At 40.4% G+C, this 19,671-nt stretch overlaps 1 protein-coding gene and 1 long non-coding RNA gene across 15 annotated transcripts; both read right to left on the bottom strand.

The window, feature by feature from the left end:
* Positions 1 to 9,807: 9,807 nt before the first annotated feature.
* LOC133803443 (uncharacterized) lies at positions 9,808 to 11,215 on the bottom strand. The gene is made up of 2 exons (XM_062241492.1): positions 10,721 to 11,215; positions 9,808 to 10,637 (listed from the first exon to the last, which is right to left on the bottom strand). Exons 1-2 carry the CDS (start codon positions 11,189 to 11,191, stop codon positions 10,389 to 10,391), a joined length of 720 nt encoding a protein of 239 aa, XP_062097476.1. The 5' UTR covers positions 11,192 to 11,215; the 3' UTR covers positions 9,808 to 10,388.
* Positions 11,216 to 14,755: 3,540 nt separating this feature from the next.
* Positions 14,756 to 19,106, bottom strand: LOC133803442 (uncharacterized). Of its 14 annotated transcripts, none has more exons than XR_009877956.1 (11): positions 18,732 to 19,104; positions 18,300 to 18,379; positions 17,566 to 17,733; positions 17,394 to 17,457; positions 17,205 to 17,250; positions 16,645 to 17,119; positions 16,402 to 16,447; positions 15,960 to 16,103; positions 15,614 to 15,726; positions 15,381 to 15,451; positions 14,756 to 15,134 (listed from the first exon to the last, which is right to left on the bottom strand). It is a non-coding gene; the product is annotated as an uncharacterized LOC133803442 (long non-coding RNA). The 14 variants fall into 14 exon arrangements; XR_009877948.1 differs by having other exon boundaries at positions 16,645 to 17,132; positions 17,387 to 17,457; positions 18,732 to 19,103; XR_009877950.1 differs by having other exon boundaries at positions 17,387 to 17,451; positions 18,732 to 19,103.
* Positions 19,107 to 19,671: the final 565 nt, after the last annotated feature.

Below are 19,671 nucleotides of genomic sequence, written 5' to 3'. Positions count from 1 at the left end.
AGATCGCTATGAACCCCACGGACTAGGAGCATACTAGCTTTATGACTTCGACCAACGTTTACTGTTATAAGGTCATGCCCTTTGGGCTAGAGAACGCTGGGGCGACCTACTAGAGATTGGTCAACAGAATGTTCGTTGATCAGATCGGGAAAAACATGGAAGTGTATGTTGATGATATGTTGGTCAAATCAAAAAGTGCCAATAACCATGTCTCCGATCTGAAGGAATGTTTTGGGATTCTAAGGAGGTATAGTATGAGGTTAAACCTCCAGAAGTGTACTTTCGGAGTGGCATCGGGAAAATTTCTGGGATTCATAGTCAACACCAGGGGGATAGAGGCGAACCCCGACAAAATCAGATCGCTGCTAGAAATGCCTTTGCCCAGGTCGCACAAAGATGTCCAATGTAGTGCCCCGATTTTCCTAATAAGGGTTAGGACCTTGATTAGGAGGCCGGGAGGGCCATAATTGAGTTACGATGCTATTTAATGAGCATATGCATGTTTATGTGAATTATATTATTATATGATGGTAAATGCATGCATATGGGGGTATTTATGAATATAGGGGTATTTTGGTCATTTGGCCGCTGTGGGCGTAATTATGTATTTTGGGTGCATGGTTGTGATTAATTAATATAGTCACATTATAAGGTGGATTGGTTCGAGCTATTCGGTATGAGACGATCATGAAATGTAAGTGTTCGGTCTAGTCATAACTGGTTTAAGTTCGGGGCTCGGGGTGAGTCTCAGGGTCATTTTGATGATTAGAACATTACCGGGAATTAAAGGGTAATGGGATATGATTTATTGGCATTTGAGAATATTGAGAGTAGTGGGACTTTGAGGGTGTTAATTATAATTAACAAGATAGGTTGGAAAGGACGATTTTGCCCTTGCGAAGGCTTTAGAAACTTTTAATGACCTAGGGGCATTTAGGTCATATGGTTTGGATTTATATTGACTTTTAAGGCTATAGAATTCATAACAAAAACAGAGCATCATCCTCATCTCCTTCCTTCTCTCCCGTACATGTTTTTTTTCCCTTCATTTTCCTTTGAACTTTAAGAACCCAAACCGAGGCAACAAGCTAGGAGATCAAAGGTGGGAGCTTAGAAACTTAGTTCAACCATTGAAGAGGGTTTAATCCCAAGTTTGAGGTAAGTTTCAGCCATGAAATCTCTAATTTTACTCTGTTTTTTATTTAAGTTTTAGTTTGTGATTTCTTGATGGAAAGTTTGGATTAATGAAAGCTAGGTTGGTGTTTATCTTGGGTTTTGATGAGGGTGAGTTGTAGATGATGTTTAGTGGTTGAATTGGGTGTTAGGTTGAGGCTTGGGACTGGTTTGAAGGTTTGGTTTCAAGGAAAAACGCAGGGGAAGAAAGGTTGATACTTGCTGTTTTGCATAAAGGGCCGCGGCATGGCTATGGTGAGCCGCGGCCTGAGTGGATTTCTGGGGAGGCTTTGCCTCTGTCTGAGGGGCGAGCCGCGGCACAGCTAGGGAGGGCCGCGGCCCATAGAGGCATTTTTGGCCAGAAATAGGTTTTTGACTTGGGGATGCTAGCCTTAGGCCTCGGGGTCAATCTTACTACTTGGTTTAGTTTGGATTGTTGTCCCGGAGGCTAGATTTGGTTTGGAAACCTATGTTGATCATTTTTATTGATGGTATCCTATATTTTTTTATGACTAGGTGACCGCTAAAGGAATAAAAGTTAATTGTTCTCAAGGGTCATTCTCTTATTGGTTCTAGCTCGAATCTGAGGTAAGAAAACTGCACCCTGTGTATATGTGACATGCATGGCTATTCTTGATGCATGTTGGTTGATTATTAAACGTGACATGCATGGCTATTATTGGTGCATGTTGGATTGTTAAATATAATGCATATGATGCATGAGAAATATGTGATTAGGACATGCTTTATATACTGAGTATGGTATCGTTCAGAGCTTGAGCCTCTGTATTCGTGCATAGTCTTAACTGTACTAGTACTTGTTAGGTAAGCATGCTGAATACCTTGTTATGGATATTGGATATGTGATATATGTTTGGTGGCATGGCTTACTTGTGTGTGGCACTGACTTACTAGTCAGAATCGACAATGGTGTTAGATCCATCTGTGAGGCTGTGATTTACTAGTCAAGTTCACAATGGGTTGAACATTGGTCGTGTTCTACTGACCTAAGAGTCAGAAATGGCACAGCGTTGTGAATGCCGAGCCAAATGAAGATTAGATCTAATCGATACCAGCAAGAATGACTCATATGGGGTATTAACGCTGGACCAACCATAAGGTCGACGAAATTATAAGTGCTTGGCTAGTCTGAGACTAGTTATTCAGAGCCAGGGCATATGGCCCGGTGACTGTTTGTCACATGGATAGGGAACGCTGTTCCATAGTTATGACTCTAGAGTCAGGAGGAAGGTTATGTTGGTGACTAATCACCATGCACCTATCCTGCTAAATCTAGTGAGATGCTCACTTATTTGTTAAGCCCTGGTGATCCTATCGTCACATGGCAAAAAGGGTGCTGTCCCCATATTTGTGACTTTAGTGATAGTCACCTATTTGTTTGGATTGTTGGTCCTGAATAAGTAATACAATCACTGTTGATATTATATCATGTTATATTGTGTTTTCTTGCTGGGCTTCGACTCACGGGTGCTATGTGGTGCAGGTAAAGGCAAAAGAAAGCTGGACCATCCTTGAGTTGGAGAGCTTTGGTGATGAGGTGTACATATGCAGCTGCTCGTCCACCACGGCCGAGGTTGAGAAGGAACCAGGGTTAAACCCTGTTTTGCCGCATAGAACGGCATGTTGTAAATATTTTCTTGTAATAGATTCTAAAATTATAATTTTGGGATCCCAACATATATATTAAACGTTCTAATGAAACGTTACATCTTATCCAAAGTTTTAATCCCCAAACCGCTAATCATACTTAGTTACACGATTTTGGCCAAATGACTCGATTAGCGAGTTTAGCACTGTTTACAAGGCACACCGTAACGGTCCCTGGAGTTGGGGCGTTACATCCAAAGTCTGATAGGAAGAGTGGCAACCCTTAATCGGTTTATTTCTAAGTCCACTGACAAGTGTTTGCCATTCTATAACTTGCTCCAGGGAAACAAAAAGTTTGAATGGACTGATGAGTGCGAGCAGGCTTTCCTCGATCCAAAGACACATTTGGCCGAGCCACCAGTATTGTCTAAACCAATGGCAGGAGAGCCCCTTTTTATTTATTTAGCTGTGACGGAAAGTGCAGCCAACTCCGTGCCGGTCTGGGAAGAGGACTGAGTTCAAAAGCTAGTATATTATATAAGCAAAAGACTTCTCGGAGCAGAATCTCGATATCCTTTAATGGAAAAGATGGTGTTCTGCCTTATTACGGCCTCCAGGAAGCTTAGGTCGTATTTTCAATCCCATTCAATCCACGTCATGACCGATCAGCCTTTAAGGCAGGTGCTGCAGAAACCTGAGGCATCGGGACGTCTGTCGAAATGGGCGGTCGAGCTCAGCCAGTTCGAGATACTGTACGTACCCCGAACTACGATCAAAAGCCAAGCCCTGGCTGATTTCATGGCTAAATGCATTGGATTCCAGGAGGAGCCCTTGAGAGAACCGGTGCAGGAATTATGGAGAATCTTTGTGGACGGGTCATCTAACGAGAACGAGTCCAGAGCTGGGATTATCTTAATATCCCCAGAAGGGCATCGTTTCCACTCCGCGTTGCGGTTCGGGTTCGTGGCATCCAACAACGAACCCGAGTACGAAGCCTTATTGGCCGGGCTTAGAGTGGCGAAGGAGTTGAAGGCCAGAGCCGTCCAATGCTACAGCGATTCCCAGCTCGTGTTAAACCAAGTGTCTGGGGAATATCAAGTGCGGGGGCCCAAGATGGCGGCTTACCTGGCCAAAGTGAAGAAGGAGCTGTCCGAGTTTGAATATGGCCTAGTCGAGCAGATCACTCGCGAGCAGAATGCCAATGCCAATGCTTTGGCTAGACTCGCCACCTCCAAGGAAGCTGAAACTCTGAGCATAGCACCAATGGAATTCTTGGAAAATCCGAGTGTGGCAGAAAGTACGATGGAGGTCGAGATGATCGATATCAGGCCGACCTGGATGACTCCCACAATATAGTATCTTACGACAGGGAAATTTCCTGATGAGTGAAAAGACGCGAGGAGAATACTCTATCAAGCTTCAAGGTATACAATCATAGACAGGACGCTGTACCGACGTGGCCATTCCTTGCCTCTTTAGCGGTGTGTTCTGTCAGAGGAAGCCAAAACTATTTTGCAGGAGGTGCATGAAGGCTTCTGTGGGGATCATGCTGGGGGGCAAAACCTGGCCTTAAAAATACTAAGGCAGGGGTATTATTGGCCTACTTTATCAAAGGATTCCACCTCCTATGTCCAAAATTGTGACAAATGCCAGCGGTTTACCACGGTCGCCCAAGCTCCACCAACCGAGCTGAAAATGATATCATCCCCATGTCCATTCGCGGTGTGGGGAATCGATTTAATTGGAGCCCTGCCCACGAGAAAAGGAGGAGTTCGCTATGCATTAGTGCCCATCGATTATTTCACAAAGTGGGTGGAAGCGGAGCCCCTAGCAACAATTACCTCAAAAAGGGTTCTCAACTTTGTAGCCAAGAGTATTGTTTGTCGTTTTGGACTGCCTAGAAAGATTGTATCAGACAATGGAACTCAGTTCGATAGCGATCTCTTCACCGAATTTTGTGAGAAGCATGGCATAATTAAGAGTTTCTCTTCGGTGGCTTACCCACAGACCAACAGTCAGGTCGAGGCCGTGAATAAGACACTCAAAGTGAGCCTTAAGAAAAGGTTGGATGAGGCCAAGGGAGTCTGGCCCGAGCAGCTATCGCAGGTGCTGTGGGCGTACCGAACCTCCCACCGAACTTCTACGGGGCACACCCCTTTCTCCTTGACTTTCGAAAGTGAAGTCGTCCTTCCCGTCGAAACAAAAATAACCACACACAAGCTCCAGACCTTCAGCCAGGAATGGAATGCAAGTTGCTTAGCGCGTCCCTCGACCTAATTGATGAAAAATGAGAAAATTTGCAGCTACAGCTCGCGCATTACCAGCAAAAAATTACTCGTTATTTTAATTCGAAGGTCAAGAGGCATATCTTTGGTTTAGGCGACCTGGTGCTCCGAAGGGTCTTTTTGGCAAGCAAGGACCCCAAAGATGGTGCTTTGGGTCCGAGCTGGGAAAGGACCTATCTATAACGACCCGAATTTGCTAATCGGGCTTAGGGCCTTGATTAGTGTGCCTGGAGGGCAATAAGTGATTTATTATGCTTTAATGTGTTAATGGGTGAATTAATGTGAATATATGATAGTGATGCATGTTTAGTGAGTTAAATGTGCATGTGGGCCCCGTCTGGATATTAGGGGTATGAATGTGATGTATGTTATGTATATATGTGAAATGTCTGTGCGGCACGATCCGAGACAGTCTTGGGGAGCGGTTAGCCAGAGGGTCACAACGAGGTTGAGACTCGGACTCGGGGTGAGTTGAGGGGTAATTTGGGTACTAGGTGTGTTATGGGATTATCGGGACATGAAAATAAATATTTGGAAATATATTTGATGATAGAATGTCTAGGCGGGAATATTGAGGAAATTTACCATTTTGCCCTCGGGGACGTTTTTGTACCCCGAGCCTTGAGGTAACCCTTTAGACTTAAGTCAAATAAAACAAAAAGGGGAAATATTTAGAAGCTATAGAAACCGACCTACTCTCTTTTCTTTCAGCTAAGGATAGTTTTATCTCTTCCTTCCTCATTCACTCTCTAAGATAAACACAAGGAAAACTAAGGGAATCAACTTGAAGGTGTAGGGGAATTCAGCTGTGATATTATAGGAGCTTGAAGCTTAAGGCTTGAGGATCAACTACAGGGATTGAATTCAGCAAGGTAAGCAATAATTATTGGGATTATGTTGAGAATTGTTACTGGTTTGCTAGAATATGCATGCTAGGTAAGTTTGACATGTTCTTGAGTATTTTAGTTGGGTTTTGGAGCAGATTTTGATGGGGTTTTAGTGTTGATATTGAGCTGGTATGTATGTGTTAAATATCTGAGTTTGATGGGTGAGTTTTGGGTGAATTAGCTTGAGGAAAGGTGTGGAAAAATGGTGGAAAATCTGGGTTCGGAGGTGAGAGTCGCGGCTCTAGGAGGGGTGCGCCGCAGCCCGTGATCGCGCGCGGCCATGGGAGGCCGAGAAGGTTCATGCGCTCCGCGGCGCTTGGTGGGCGCGCCGCGGCCCGTGTGGGGGTCAGTGTGGTGCTAGCCTCTGTTTTGAGGCTAGCCGCGGCTCTTGAGGGTGGGGCCGCGGCCCTTAGTGCCAGTTTGCATTTTTAAGGGTGTTTAGGCTTGGGAATTCAATGGTTAAGGCTCGAGATAGATTTTATCACCCGAATTGATAGAATTCAAGGTTACGGAGGTTAGGGTTGTGGCTCGAAGTTATTCATTGGATTAGAACTTGATGACTGGATATTGGTGATGTGTTGTGACTAGGGATTTCGGCGAGGCTCCAGTTAGAGGAATATGCTCGGGACATCGGTGCTCGGAGAGCTCGGGACTCAGGTAAGAAAACCCCTGTTCCCATAGAGCTTATGTGTAGGGCTGATCCCAATGTGTTTGAATGGATTGATATGCAGGGCCGAGCCCAATATGTTAGAACTATTGAGCGTAGCTCTCTTTATCTGTTTATGCTAGAATTATGTACTTGTTGTTATATCATGTATGAAATTATGTGAGTGATCAGCAAGAGCCGGGAACGGTGTAGACCGAGGACGGCGAGGGGCCGGGAACAGCGTCAGGCACGTTGAGTGCAAGGCCGAGAACGGCAAGGGGTCGGGAGCAGCATTGAGCACGTGGGGTGCGAGTTGCCAGGGCGAGTTCCTAGAAGGATACCTGGGATATCCTCACGGCGTGGTTCGCGAATCCAGGGCTTGGTAAACGCCTGGGACGGCTAGGCCGTATGTGTTTAGCCAATTGGTGGCCTATTTTTTTATGCCTGATGTATGTGTTGCATATGTTATCTGTTTGTGGGTTTTCTTGCTGGACTTCGGCTCACAGATGCTCTGTGGTGCAGGTAAGGGTAAAGAGAAGATCAACCAACCATGAGTATAGCGGGCGTGGGGCGGCGTGTACATGTTTGGCCAGCCTGGCTGCCACGGCCAGGGGATTTTGGGAGATGCTTGTAAATAAACTCTGATTTTATCGTCTAGTCGACTTGGTTTAATTAATATGTTGTAAACATTTCTAAGCTGTATTTCGGGATCCCGAGTGTAATCCTTTTATGATTTTCTATGGAAATTATTATTTCTAAAGTTTTTCCTCTGTTTATGGCTTAATTACACTGTTTGATCTAAAACATCGATTAGCGAGTTGAGAGCACGTTTTTAAACTCACTTGTAACGGCTCTAAGGAGGTAGGGCGTTACACTATCAAATAGTGGAAGTCATATAGGAGGGAACCTTCAAATTAGCTCGACTTAATGGAGAAACAATTCCACGGACCTGGAATGCTATGCACTTAAAGAAGTACTATCAATGATCATACTACCTGTCTATGTAAGGCTTAGTAAATAAAGCTGTTTAATTTAAGAAATGAAACAATCATTGTGTATTTCTTGTGTTTTTATATGATTTCATCTACGTGTTAGTTCAGGTGATAGTGTTGGTCCAAAGCAATCAAGAAAGTTCACTTTCTGACTGGGGGGCATATAACCCAAGTAGAGGTCCAAAACTTGGAAGTTAGTAAAATTGATTAACCAAGTATTTTTTCTAAACACGAAGTGTCAATAAAACTAATACGAACTAAGTTTTAATTAAATATCCTGGATACAACCAGGTCTGAAACTTGGAAGTTAGTAAATTGATTAACCGAGTGTTTTTTCTCTTTCTAAAAAACCCGAAGTGTCAATAAAACTAACACAAACTAAGTTTTAATTATATATCCTGGATACAACCAGGTCCGAAACTTGGAAGTTAGTAAATTGATTAACCAAGTGTTTTTTCTAAAAAACGCGAAGTGTCAATAAAACTAACACGAACTAAGTTTTAATTAAAAATCCTGGATACAACCAGGTTCGAAACTTGGAAGTTAGTAAATTGATTAACCAAGTGTTTTTTTCTAAAAAACACGAAGTGTCAATAAAACTAACACGAACTAAGTTTTAATAAAATATCCTGGATACAACCAGGCCCGAAACTTGAAAGTTGGTAAAATTGATTAACTAGTTTTTTCTAAAAAATGCGAGGTGTCGATAAAACTAACACAAACTAAGTTTTAATTAAAAATCCCGGATACAACCGGGTCCAAGGCCTGATACTTAATAGGTAGGATATAAATCAACATCAATTTTGGTTACGACCAAAATTAAAGTATCTATCTCGACCTAAGAGTCGTTTCCTAAAGATTTTAAATGTACAAGTCTGAAGCATAAGAAAACATAAGGAAATGGATAAAAAAAATAGATACTGAAATTATAAATAATCTGTCTCGAGGAAAATAACCTCGTGCTAAGCCAAAAACGGCAAATGTTTACAAACAAAAGAGGTGTAAAAATTAAACAAAGGAAAAAGAAAATTAAGCCCCTCCAGGGCGCTCTGAGGACGTCACTGTTAGGTTCATTTTAGGTTTGTTTTAGAGATCGTTTTAGGTTGTGTTTTTAGTTATTTAGGATTGTTTAGTGCAGATTTATGCTTGTTTTCTTTTTGTTTCAGGTTTTAATGGTCAATTACATAATATGGAGTGAAATGAGAAGAAACATGTTAAATATGATAAATAAGATGGATTTCGTGTTGATTGTGGAGTTTCAAGACATTATGTGTGGAAAATACTACATTGAAGATGCTCAACACACGTCGTTTATGCTCTATAACGCAAGTCTGAAACTTCAAGCCGCATTTTTACCATGATGCATTCACTTTCTGGAAACACTTCTAGAAATAGAAGTTGTATATATTTCTCTTAGCTTTCCATAGCTTTTTGAATCATTCAATTCGGAGTTATATCGAAGGAGTTATGATCAAAATACGATGAGATGACGCTGCAGGCTGTTCGAACCGAGTTTTGTCGGTTCTGACTTTAGCGCTACAGCGCCATAATAAGAGCGCTACAGCGCTAGTGCACCATATTTTGAAGCATTTTGGCACTGTTAATAGCGCTATAGCGCTCCAGATGTAGCGCTACAGCGCTAGAGATGCGATTTTCACATTTTTTACCACTTTTTGAATGGCAATTTGGTCCTTTCACTTGGGAACTTTGGTAGGGATTTTTGAGAAACATATAATGCGACTGAAAGGAGGTCTGGGAGGGAGAACGACGGCTGGAGTAAGAACACCATATTGGAGGATTCGTCCCTGAGTTTTCTTCATCTTTTTCTGTCAATTTTCATGTTTGTAATTGAACAAGTTTTTGGCTAGAATGAATATCATAGGCTAAATTTTCTTTTAGGGCTTTTATGTGAATCTTTTGGAAACCCTTGTTATGGTTTAATGCAAAATTGATATTCTTCTTCATCTCTTTCAATTCCTTGCAATCTATGTTAATTGTGCGATTATTGATTGATCACCTCTAATTGCTATTTTATGAATCAAATTAAAATCTGAAAAGTGAAATTTGATATGCTTTGATTGTTTGGATGCAAATTTAATTTAGAACGAAAGTATCTAGGTTATTTGCTTATTTTCTGAGTTGTGTGGCTAATGCCCCCTACATGATTCAACTTACCATAGAAATATAGGAAGTTGTCATTTAGATTGAATTTCATAAGTCTTGACCAGATTATGAATTGTTGTTGCAACTTATTCTTGAATAGAGAGGAGGTATAGATGCTTGCATTAGGAAATAACAGGGTGGAAAAATAGAGAATCATAATTGTCCTAATTGTATTCTCTTTGTTAATTTTTTTAATTCTTCATTGCGCTTCGTTAGTATTTTTCTTAGTTTAAACTCTCTGATAATTGTTTAATCAAATAGAATTAAAGGATTAATTGATTGGTAATTGATAAATCAGTCCTTCAGGACGATACTTGGTTTTTACCATTTTATTACGAACTGCGACTGTGTGCACTTGCATAGCTATAAATATCGCAACAGTCACCTCCTCAGTCTCCTGCCCGCCAGCGATGGAGGTTTCCCCAGTCTTGGACTGCTCTTACTGTGCTCGGGCCTTGAACTTCTCAAGATAGAGATCCCACATGTCAGAGGGAAAAATGGAGAAGTTGCCTTCTTGGTTGTAGGCCCAACAATGGTAGAGCATTCTCTCCATGGAGGATATTGAGGCCGCCTTCTCCTCCTTAGTAGCAGCCTCCGCCTCCAACTGCTTGGCCTTGACCTCCGTGAGCTCGGCCTATAGGGCAGCTAGGGAAGCCTTTGCTGTTTGCTCGCCCTCTTGAGCCGCTGTTAAGGCAGCCTTTGCAGCCTGCTCGCCTTCTTGGGCCGCCGTCAGGGCGGCTTTGGCGCTTAATTCGCCTTGTTGAGCAGCTGCGAGGGCAGCTTGGGAAGCAGACAGCGCGGCCTGAGCGGTCTGGAGCTCGGCCTTGAGCTCTTCATTCTTGGCCCTGGCCCGAGCTATGCTGCGATGTTGAGCCAAGACCGCCTGCAAAAAGTAAGAAAGTCGTTAGGCACATACTAGGATAAAATTTAAAAAAATGTATACTAAGTCAAGGAAAGTCGACTTACTATGAGGTTCATTCCCAGCACGGATTCCATGACATTCTCCGGGCTCCTCTCCTCGATCGCCCTCAGGTCCGTCGGTTTGGCCTTATAGAAGTGCTCCACCGTGTGGTTCGCCGTCTCGTAGATGGTCCCCCGAAAGGTGTCTGGAATTTGCTCTAGGTCCTTAGCATTGACCGGGATGCGAACGGTGGGGGCAGGGATGATCGGAGCTGGGGGATCAACAAGTGATGCCTGGTCCCGAGCAGGACTGAAAGGAAACCGGGGAGGAGGTGGAGGCAGACCCCTCTTGTATTGAGCAACAGCAGCTAGAGCTGTTGAGCTCTGGTCCTTCCCCTTAGCCGGGGATTTTGAGGTCGTTCCTGCCACGGGTGGCACCTTCTTGGATGAGAACCGGGGCTTCTTTACAGTCGGCCCTGAGCTGGATTGCCCTTCCTGAAACATCGCGCGGATGTCGAGAATCCCTTGTTGAGCCATCTCCTCGTCTGAAAAAGAAAGGGAAGTACATAAGTATGTGTACAAATCCTCCAGTCCACAAAGTATGTATGCATGTGTAGGATATAACAAAAATTCCTACCCTCCAAGCTAGAGGAGGAGTCTACTGCCACAACCTCTGGACTTGGAACCACTATAGGAGAAGGGGAACCTAAGTCTATAACTTCTCGGATCAGGGTAGGCTCGGGCTTAGGTTCTACCTCATGGCTGGATTCTTCCACATATTGCCTAAGCCCGAGGGCAACGACACCTTGGAGAAGGTAAGGCCAGGACCTAAGGTTGGTTCCGTACTCTTCGAAAAGGGCCGACCGAAAAGAGAGGGTGTTATCTACGACTATAGTTCCCCTAGGATGGCCCATGTCATGGCGAACCACTAAGTGATCCACACACTGGAGTAGGGTTATGTTGCGGTCAGGGTCATGGGGGTGGTGGTGCATGAGTTGTTTTGGGTTAAACCTAACTAACCTAAGGTCAACAACAACCCTATCTAAGTCCCTAAAGGGATACAGGTTACCTTGGCTGGAGGGGCCGGCTGCTGCCCCCGACGAAGCTCGTTCCATGTCTGGGTCCCGAGCGGGCTCAGGAGCTCGTCTCTTTCGCACGAGAAGCACCTCGGCCTCTTCTTGTTCTTCATCATCATCAGCCTCAACGCCCCCTTCGGGGATGGACGCTAGCTCGCGGACGACCGGGTGGTTATCCCGAGTCCTCCTCAAGGCCAGAGTCTGGCCTTCAGCAATCAACTTACACACCAACATCGTGTCATCAGACACGAGCTGGCGGTAATCCTTCTCTCTGAACGGAAGCCCCGCCAAAGTGTCGTATTGACCACCAAGGGTCACGGATTTGGTCGCCCTCGTAAAAATGGCTACACGGAGATACTCTAGTCAGTATACACGCGAGAAGACTAAGTACGGAAAGAATAATTAAGCGAGCTAGGAAAGGAAAGAAGACTTACGAGGACGGTTGAAATATTGGTGTTCGCAGTTGCGAAACCCATTCGACATAAAGAACTGGTCTTTAAAGTCGTTTGGGTGGCTGGGCAGCTCGATGACTGCGGGTGAGTTCGGGAACCAGGTCAGATAGTAGAACTCGTCGCCTCGTCCCCGTTGATCCGGGCTGGCCTTGAGGCAGAAGAAATAGAGAATGTCCGCAGGGGTGGGGACCTCCCACTCATGTTTCAAGAAAAGGTACTTCAGCCCCGCCAACAGCCGATACGAGTTCGGGGGGAGCTGGAACGGTGCCAACTGCACATAGTTGAGGAAGTCGGCGAAATACTGGTCGAGGGGAAAGAAGGCCCCAACCTTTAGGTGCTCATCACTCCAGGCCGCAAAATCGTCCTGGAGTGGTGCGCAGCTCCTCTCCCCTTAGAAGGGAGGTCGGGCGATGAGGACACCAGTCCCAACCTCGATATTGTGGGACAGCATGATCTTGTTGACCCTTCCTTGGGTCGTGATGTTAAAGGTTATCCTCTCCACCTCGAAGAAGGCATCAGGTCCTACTACGACCTCCTCCTCCACCACGGGGCCGAACTAGGGGATGGGGGACTCAGAGGCAACCTCTTTTCCTTTGTTGGCCCGTTGAGATGATGAGCCAGTTGCGTTCTTCATGGGCGCGCTTTTCTTGGGTGCCATTAGCTCGCCTATCGAACAAGAACGATGAAACTCTTAGTAGGCGACCTAGGATTGTTATACAGGCAAGAAATAACAGAGGTTGAGGATTCTAACACACGAGCTGATGCAATCTCAGCCCGCGGTGTAGTGCCACACGCTACCTATGCTACGCGCCTAGGTTTCCCAGTAGACCCCTGATGTTTAGGGATCCGTGTGTCAGAAAATCAGGCCACCACCCTCCTTGGGAAGCGATTTAGAGCAAAACCGCCCAAGAAGCGTAGCCCATAAGCAACCTAGTATCGAGCCCTAAAAACATATTATCTTCTACAAGCCGAATGGGTATTTTCTAAAAAATTTCCCAGGAATCACCCAAAGATTTACCCAATTTATGAACATCACAATCCTAGATATATTTTAGAAACTACTCAATAAACCTAAACCGAAACCTATGTACCAAAAACGTTTGGAAATAACCTAATGCTAATGACGGTGAAGTGCAGATTAGCATGATAAAGAAAGAAGAGAAACACACAAAAACCAGTAAAAGAAAAGTTCCAGTAAAACAAAAAAACTTACAGTGTATTCTTCGACGAAAGGAATGAGCAACGTAGAAGGAAAGTTCCTGAAGAGATCCTTGGTGATTGGGTTTCCGAAGGTTTTGGTGGCAGATTTATGGGATTTAATGAGAAAAGGAAGAAGGGTTTTTGAAGTTCAGAAGAGAAAAAATGAGGAAAAGTTTCGAATAAAAGGTGATGAACACTGAAAATTACCAGCCCTATTTATACGTAATAGGCATAAAGAAACGTGGACCGCCCGATCAAGCTAATGTGAGATACGAGGGTCATGTTTCGAAAGATTAAACGGCGGCAAAAAGGTGGCCAGGCCATTTAATACAATCCTCGAAACCCGAACAGACGCCAATCACGGCGTTCCACGTGTCCAGTACTCAAGTAATGAATAAGCATGGATAATCGCAACAGAAGTTTAAGAGTCCCCACCGTGTCAGTCAGAGGATGACGTCATAAGACACGGGCAGGGACTTGGGGGGCAAATGTACGCCCTGATATTCAGCCCGGGTCTTTTATGCAGCTCGAGTACAGCTGGCTAACTAAGAACAGTACTAAAGGATCTACAAGTAGATATCTCCTCTGTGAAGGCAGTGCGACTCCTCAGGTAATCACACGAGCTAAGGAATACAAAGCATGAAGACACGATCTGGAGACGCATATAAAGCATCGCGTCCTAGATGCGAGCTGGTGCTATGTCCCAGTCAGGGAACGCTGAAGATCTGCATTTCCAGGAGCCTTTGTAAACCCGGATACGTTATATATAAACGTGTGTGGTCAGACATTACATGTCTGTTTATCCCTGAATTCTCGGACACGTAATATAAACGTACATGATCAGGCATCACTTGTCTAATTATGCCAGACGACTCATAATCATTTTTACCTAATGATTAGACCATACCTTAATGTAAATTATAATATCCATCATTTGAGTAAGACAAGTAACAGGAATTATTTGTATTCACGTGATAACCCCGGCCCCTATCCTGGGATGGTTTTTCTATAAATATCAAGACCTTGGATAAGAAAGGGGTTGTGTTTTTTCTCTGTAATGCAAATACTCTGCCAAAATATATAGAGATATACAGTAATAATATTGACTTGTAGACTAGAAGAATTTTAGACTCCGAACCACGTAAAAAGAAACGAGTGTTCTTAATATTTATTTATTAACATCCTTAAGTGTTATTTTCCTAATTACGGTTTATCCTTAAGCACTAATTTATTCCAGTTAATTTCGTAATACACTGTTGGCGAAAAAATGCGTCAACAAGTGTAATTAACACTTTTTTTTTAAAAGGGAATTTCATTAATGGTTAGACAAAGTTCAATATTGAAATAGCCTAATAAAAATCTCAAGAAAAAGATAATCCAAATAGGGCTATTTAAGCCATTAACTAGTAATACAAACTCAAATTGACAGCTAAATCAGAATCCATACATCTGATTACCAGTGAGTCTACTTTTTTTTAAATGAGACACTTTGACAGGGTCTAAGGAACTTGCCTCAAGGGTGAAAGCCCAAAGAAATCTAAAAGCAGAGTTAAAGACCAGATACAAAATTATGGCAAGCCAATAGAATCATCTTTGTCTTACGAAGGATGGCTACAAGCACAATTATCCAACTACTAAAAACACAGTTACTGTTATCAACCAAAATAAGATGAAGATCCACTAGCTAGCTTTGATGGGTTGTAGCCTGGTAAGTGACATGTTCACTTTCTGAGGAAGAGCACATCTATGCATCTACATATTTATCACCAACATCTCAGTACACAACATAAAATCGTGATTAGTACCACCATAACAACAACAATACAAGTAAACTTTTCATCAAAATTATTAAAACAACATATACATAAGTTAAGTCATGTTTAGATTTTTTAACATAAAAAGAAGCAGCAACACAACTATTGTATTGGATTCATTCTCTAATAGATGATTCAGAATATAGTTCAATGAATCATGTATAGTTATCAAGTATTCACTCACTGTGATTTTTCTTTGTTGTGTTCAAGAATCCATGATGACCTCTCTAATGAACAATGAAACCTAAAACCAAACTAAAAATAATTGTGTTTGTTGGATGGATCAATAAGATAAAAACAAGAATCGCACAATTTAATCATAAGAATAGTATTGTAATAACTAAAGACCATAAAGGTTTTTTTTTTTTTTCTAAAAAAAAAATTCTCCAAAAAAGTGGAACTATGTGTATATTTCACCTTTTTATATTCATGAAGCAGTCCATTGAATCCTAAGCAAGCATTATCACAATCCTCTTTTTCCCTTTGCTTTTGATCCATATAGGGATGTTGCTACTCAATCATGAAAATTCCTGAAACAAAGTATAGAAAGTAAAATAGTTTATTAGAAGAATATATCATATTGAAACAAAAAACAAGGTTAATACAAATTAATCATTTGTGATTGACAACTATTGATCCCAAATAGTGACAAAGCAAAGCTGCCAGAGGGATCACATACTCATGTTAGTGCTAGTTCTACCCACTATAATTAGTTAATCCCACTCACTTGAATATAAACTATGCAAATGTAAATAATAACTACCATGTTCAGTTTTTAGTTGATGTCAAAGTTACAATCGATGCTCATATGACCCATCCAAGGAGATTCATCCTTCAACTTTAGCTTTTTTTGGGGGGGTTAAAACTTTAGTAATCACACTGCAATGTTGATCACTTCACAATTAAACTGAAAAAATAAAGATAAGATGATATCATTTCAAAAGAAATGCAACTACTATAAGTCCAAAATCAAACTAGTAATAACAACATACTGCAACCACTGAAATCAGTGTACATATTAAGTGCAAACTTTTTTAAATAAAAAAAAAGAAATTGAAGATAATATTAATCACAAGTCCTAAGGAGTATTGATAAGGATTATTTCCAACCACTTGTAAGCAAGAATCTAGTAAAGGTAAAATGAGATTCAAATTGGAAAAACAATTTACCACTCCTTGCCCTCTCAAAGGTTTCCCAATAATTACCTCAATGCAGCCCTCCCAGAGTTTCATCTCTTCTTTGATCTTGATTCTGTTAAAACCACCAACATAAGCAATAGATAAATCTAAAGCTTAGTGTAATAACAAATAACAATAAAAACACAAGAACTTGAGGATTGAAGAACACAAAGTACTATAAAAGGAGAAAAATAAATGAAATGAGAAACACTTCCAGATCGCATAAATACAATAATAAAAAAAAAGAGAGAAAGAGATACATAAACTCACATGTACAATTAAGGGGAAACTTCAATTACAATATCTTTGTTCCAACTTGGGACAATCGATAATAGAAATATGCTTCAAGCTGCTTAAGTTCCCCGAAAATGATGTCAAATTGGGACAATGTTTTATAATACAGTAGACTTAAGGAGAGGAAGGTTCACTCCCCTCTAACAGTGATGTCAAATTGGGGCACTCATTCATCTTAAAAGACTTAAAGGGAAGGAAGGTTTTCAATCTCTTCTAGCAGTGATGTCAAATTGGGGCAATCAAACATATTGATAGTGATAAACTTAAGAGAATTTTAGCACTGATGTCAAATTGGGGTAACTATATATGTTAATAAATTCAAGGGAATGAAGATTCTCAATCCATTGTGGCAGTGATGCAGAAAACCATGGACAAAGATGAAAAATCCATGAGTCAAAAAAGAGAATATAGTACACTATTCTTTCATGGTGTTGCTAAGGCCAATCTTTTCCTGTAGTAAAAAGCTAAATAATTAAATGAAAACACTAGAATAAATCCATAATTAATGTTATGAACAAAAAAGGATGAAGACTCACTAGCAAGATTGCTAGCTTTGATGGTTGTATGTAACATGAGCAACGTCTGAGTAGCATCACCATCACAGCACAAGAACAATAAAAGTTAGATATTAAAAATTTAAAAGAAAAAAACAACAGATACTATAATACGTCATGTACAAATTTCATAAATCACGTGTAGTTCATAACTTCTTTCTCACCACGTACTTCCTTGCTGTGTTCTAGAATCCATGAAGATCCCTCTAATATATATGAACAATGAAACCTGAAACTAAATTAAAAATAGTAATGAGTTTGTTGGATTAATCCATTCAGATAAAAATAACTAGCTTAATTAAAATGAATTCTCCAAAAAAGTTAAACTAAAAGTATATTTCACCTTTTTACATTCATTAAGCAGCCCTTGAATCAAAGAAAATATTCTCAAGGTCCCTCTTTTTTTGTGCTTGCTTATGATCCATAAAGGGTAGTCTGAACTTTGGTGTTGTATTTTATCTGTCTTTTGTAAAAGCTATGAGTACTTATTGCTACTCAATCATGAAAACTCCTGAAAGAAAGTGAATAAAGTAAAATAGATGGGTTGATTAGAGAATTCAGTCATAGAAACAAGATATATACAAATCATATATGATTGACACCAAGACTTTTTATTAAGTGTATTACTAACAAGCTAATCTTTGTTTTTTTGAGGATGAGAAAACAAAATTGTTCTGCAGTGACAAAACAAGCAGGAAGAGGATTGCATATTCTTAAAAGCCAATTCTTCATCCAAGAACAGGAAGGCCTACCCAATGTAATCCATTATCATTAGCTCAAAACGCAACTAGTACTAACAACATATTGTAACTAAGCAAATCAGTTCACAAAAGATTTATTAAAAAAAAAATCCAAAACTTGGAAATAACCCAAAGTTTTATTATATTTACTATAAAAATGATTAAGAGGAATTCGAGCACATAACAAATTAGCATCACATGCGCCATTTACAAACAAGGGAGAAGCTACACTCGGATTATGTCAAAGTACTTGTCTGCAAGAATCTAGTAAAGATAAGATGAAGAATAAGCACAATTAAAGCATAAAAAAATGTATTTCTTTGGGAAAACAATTTACCACTCCCTGCCCTAGCATAGGTTTTCCGATAACTTCAATGCAAGCCTTCCCAAAGTTTCAGGTCTTCTTTGATCCAGTTTCTGGTTAAAACCACAAGTAAGAAACAAGTTAATAGATAAAACTAAAGCTTACTGTAATAACAAATAACATTAAAAAAAAACAAAAGATTTGAGATTAAGGAAGGCAGAAATTAAAGGGGAGAAAACAAAAAATGATATTTTAAGACAACATTAGCAAAGGAATTAAATAAATTAGAGAAAAGAACTCTTCAGATTAGCATAAATTGGTGTCATCAGCGTCTGGGTTTAATTTTATACTCAGTGATGCTTGTGATCTTTGCGACCTCTTTTCTAGATAGAGATCAAAACTCATATTACCAATTATGAAAATTCAGTTTGCATCAATTGTTTAGTAACATTAAAAAGTACTCACCATGAATGTTCCTCAATCCCCCATCATTTTCCACGTTTCTTCTAATGGCTTTAATTTACCTCCGCTCATGAGTTCAATACATGGAAACAATGGCATTGAAGTGAGGTTATGGCCACAATATGCTGTTAGATTGGAAAGATGAGGTTACGTTTCGTTCTCAGAGTTTCAGCTCTTCTTTCATCGTGTTTCTGGTTAAAACCAATAACATAAAGAAATCCCCATAAAAAAAAAATACCAAAGCTTAATGAATAATATATACAAAAAAAAAAAAAAAGAGGACTGAAGAACACAAAGTATTAAAACGGGAAAAAAACATCAAAAATGATATTTTAAGACCACAGTAGGTAAGAGAAGTTTATAATTTATACTAAACTTGAAAACTTAATCTATTTGGGCACTATTTTGTTACGATTAAAAATATATATATATATATTTTTTTTGGAGGAGATTGTGTTATGAGTTGTCATATTCAACTCACAAGTACAAGTATACTCTTTATATGAATTGTGGGTGCGTCTTGAACTAAGTATTTTTTTCTAAAATGGTATTCATTATATAACAAATAATTAAATTACTCAAAACAAAGTCAAACAATTTGTTGTATATATTCTTTTATTTATTTATTTACATTATTATTGTACACTTTACTTAATTTTCTAAATTATGTATTAATAAATTTATGTTTTGTAGAAGTGTTATTTTGGTCGATTACCAATTTGGATCATTTATTTTTTTAAATTAAATTTTAGACTTCATATTTTGTCAAAATGTTAAAAATATTAAATTGATTATTTGAACATTATATTTTGATTGATTACCTATAATGTCCTAGATAGCTAAAACCATTACACTGTGTATTTTAAATAATGTTGGACTTGCTAATCAAGTCATTTTGATATAACACATGTATCTAAGGATAATTGTTGGATTAGTGTATAAA

Source organism: Humulus lupulus, chromosome X, assembly GCF_963169125.1.
Source record: "Humulus lupulus chromosome X, drHumLupu1.1, whole genome shotgun sequence".
NCBI lineage: Eukaryota > Viridiplantae > Streptophyta > Magnoliopsida > Rosales > Cannabaceae > Humulus > Humulus lupulus.
The sequence above is the reverse complement of the archived record's forward strand: the minus strand, read 5'-3'. Positions and strand labels throughout refer to the sequence as shown.

What these genes read in the sequence shown, in the direction of transcription:
- LOC133803443 (XM_062241492.1), bottom strand. Translation starts at nt 11,191, where the DNA reads ATGGCTCAACAAGGGATTCTCGACATCCGCGCGATGTTTCAGGAAGGG. An exon ending in TGCTGGGAATGAACCTCATA is followed by an intron (nt 10,638 to 10,720) that starts GTAAGTCGACTT and finishes TACTTTTTGCAG; the next exon opens with GCGGTCTTGGCTCAACATCG.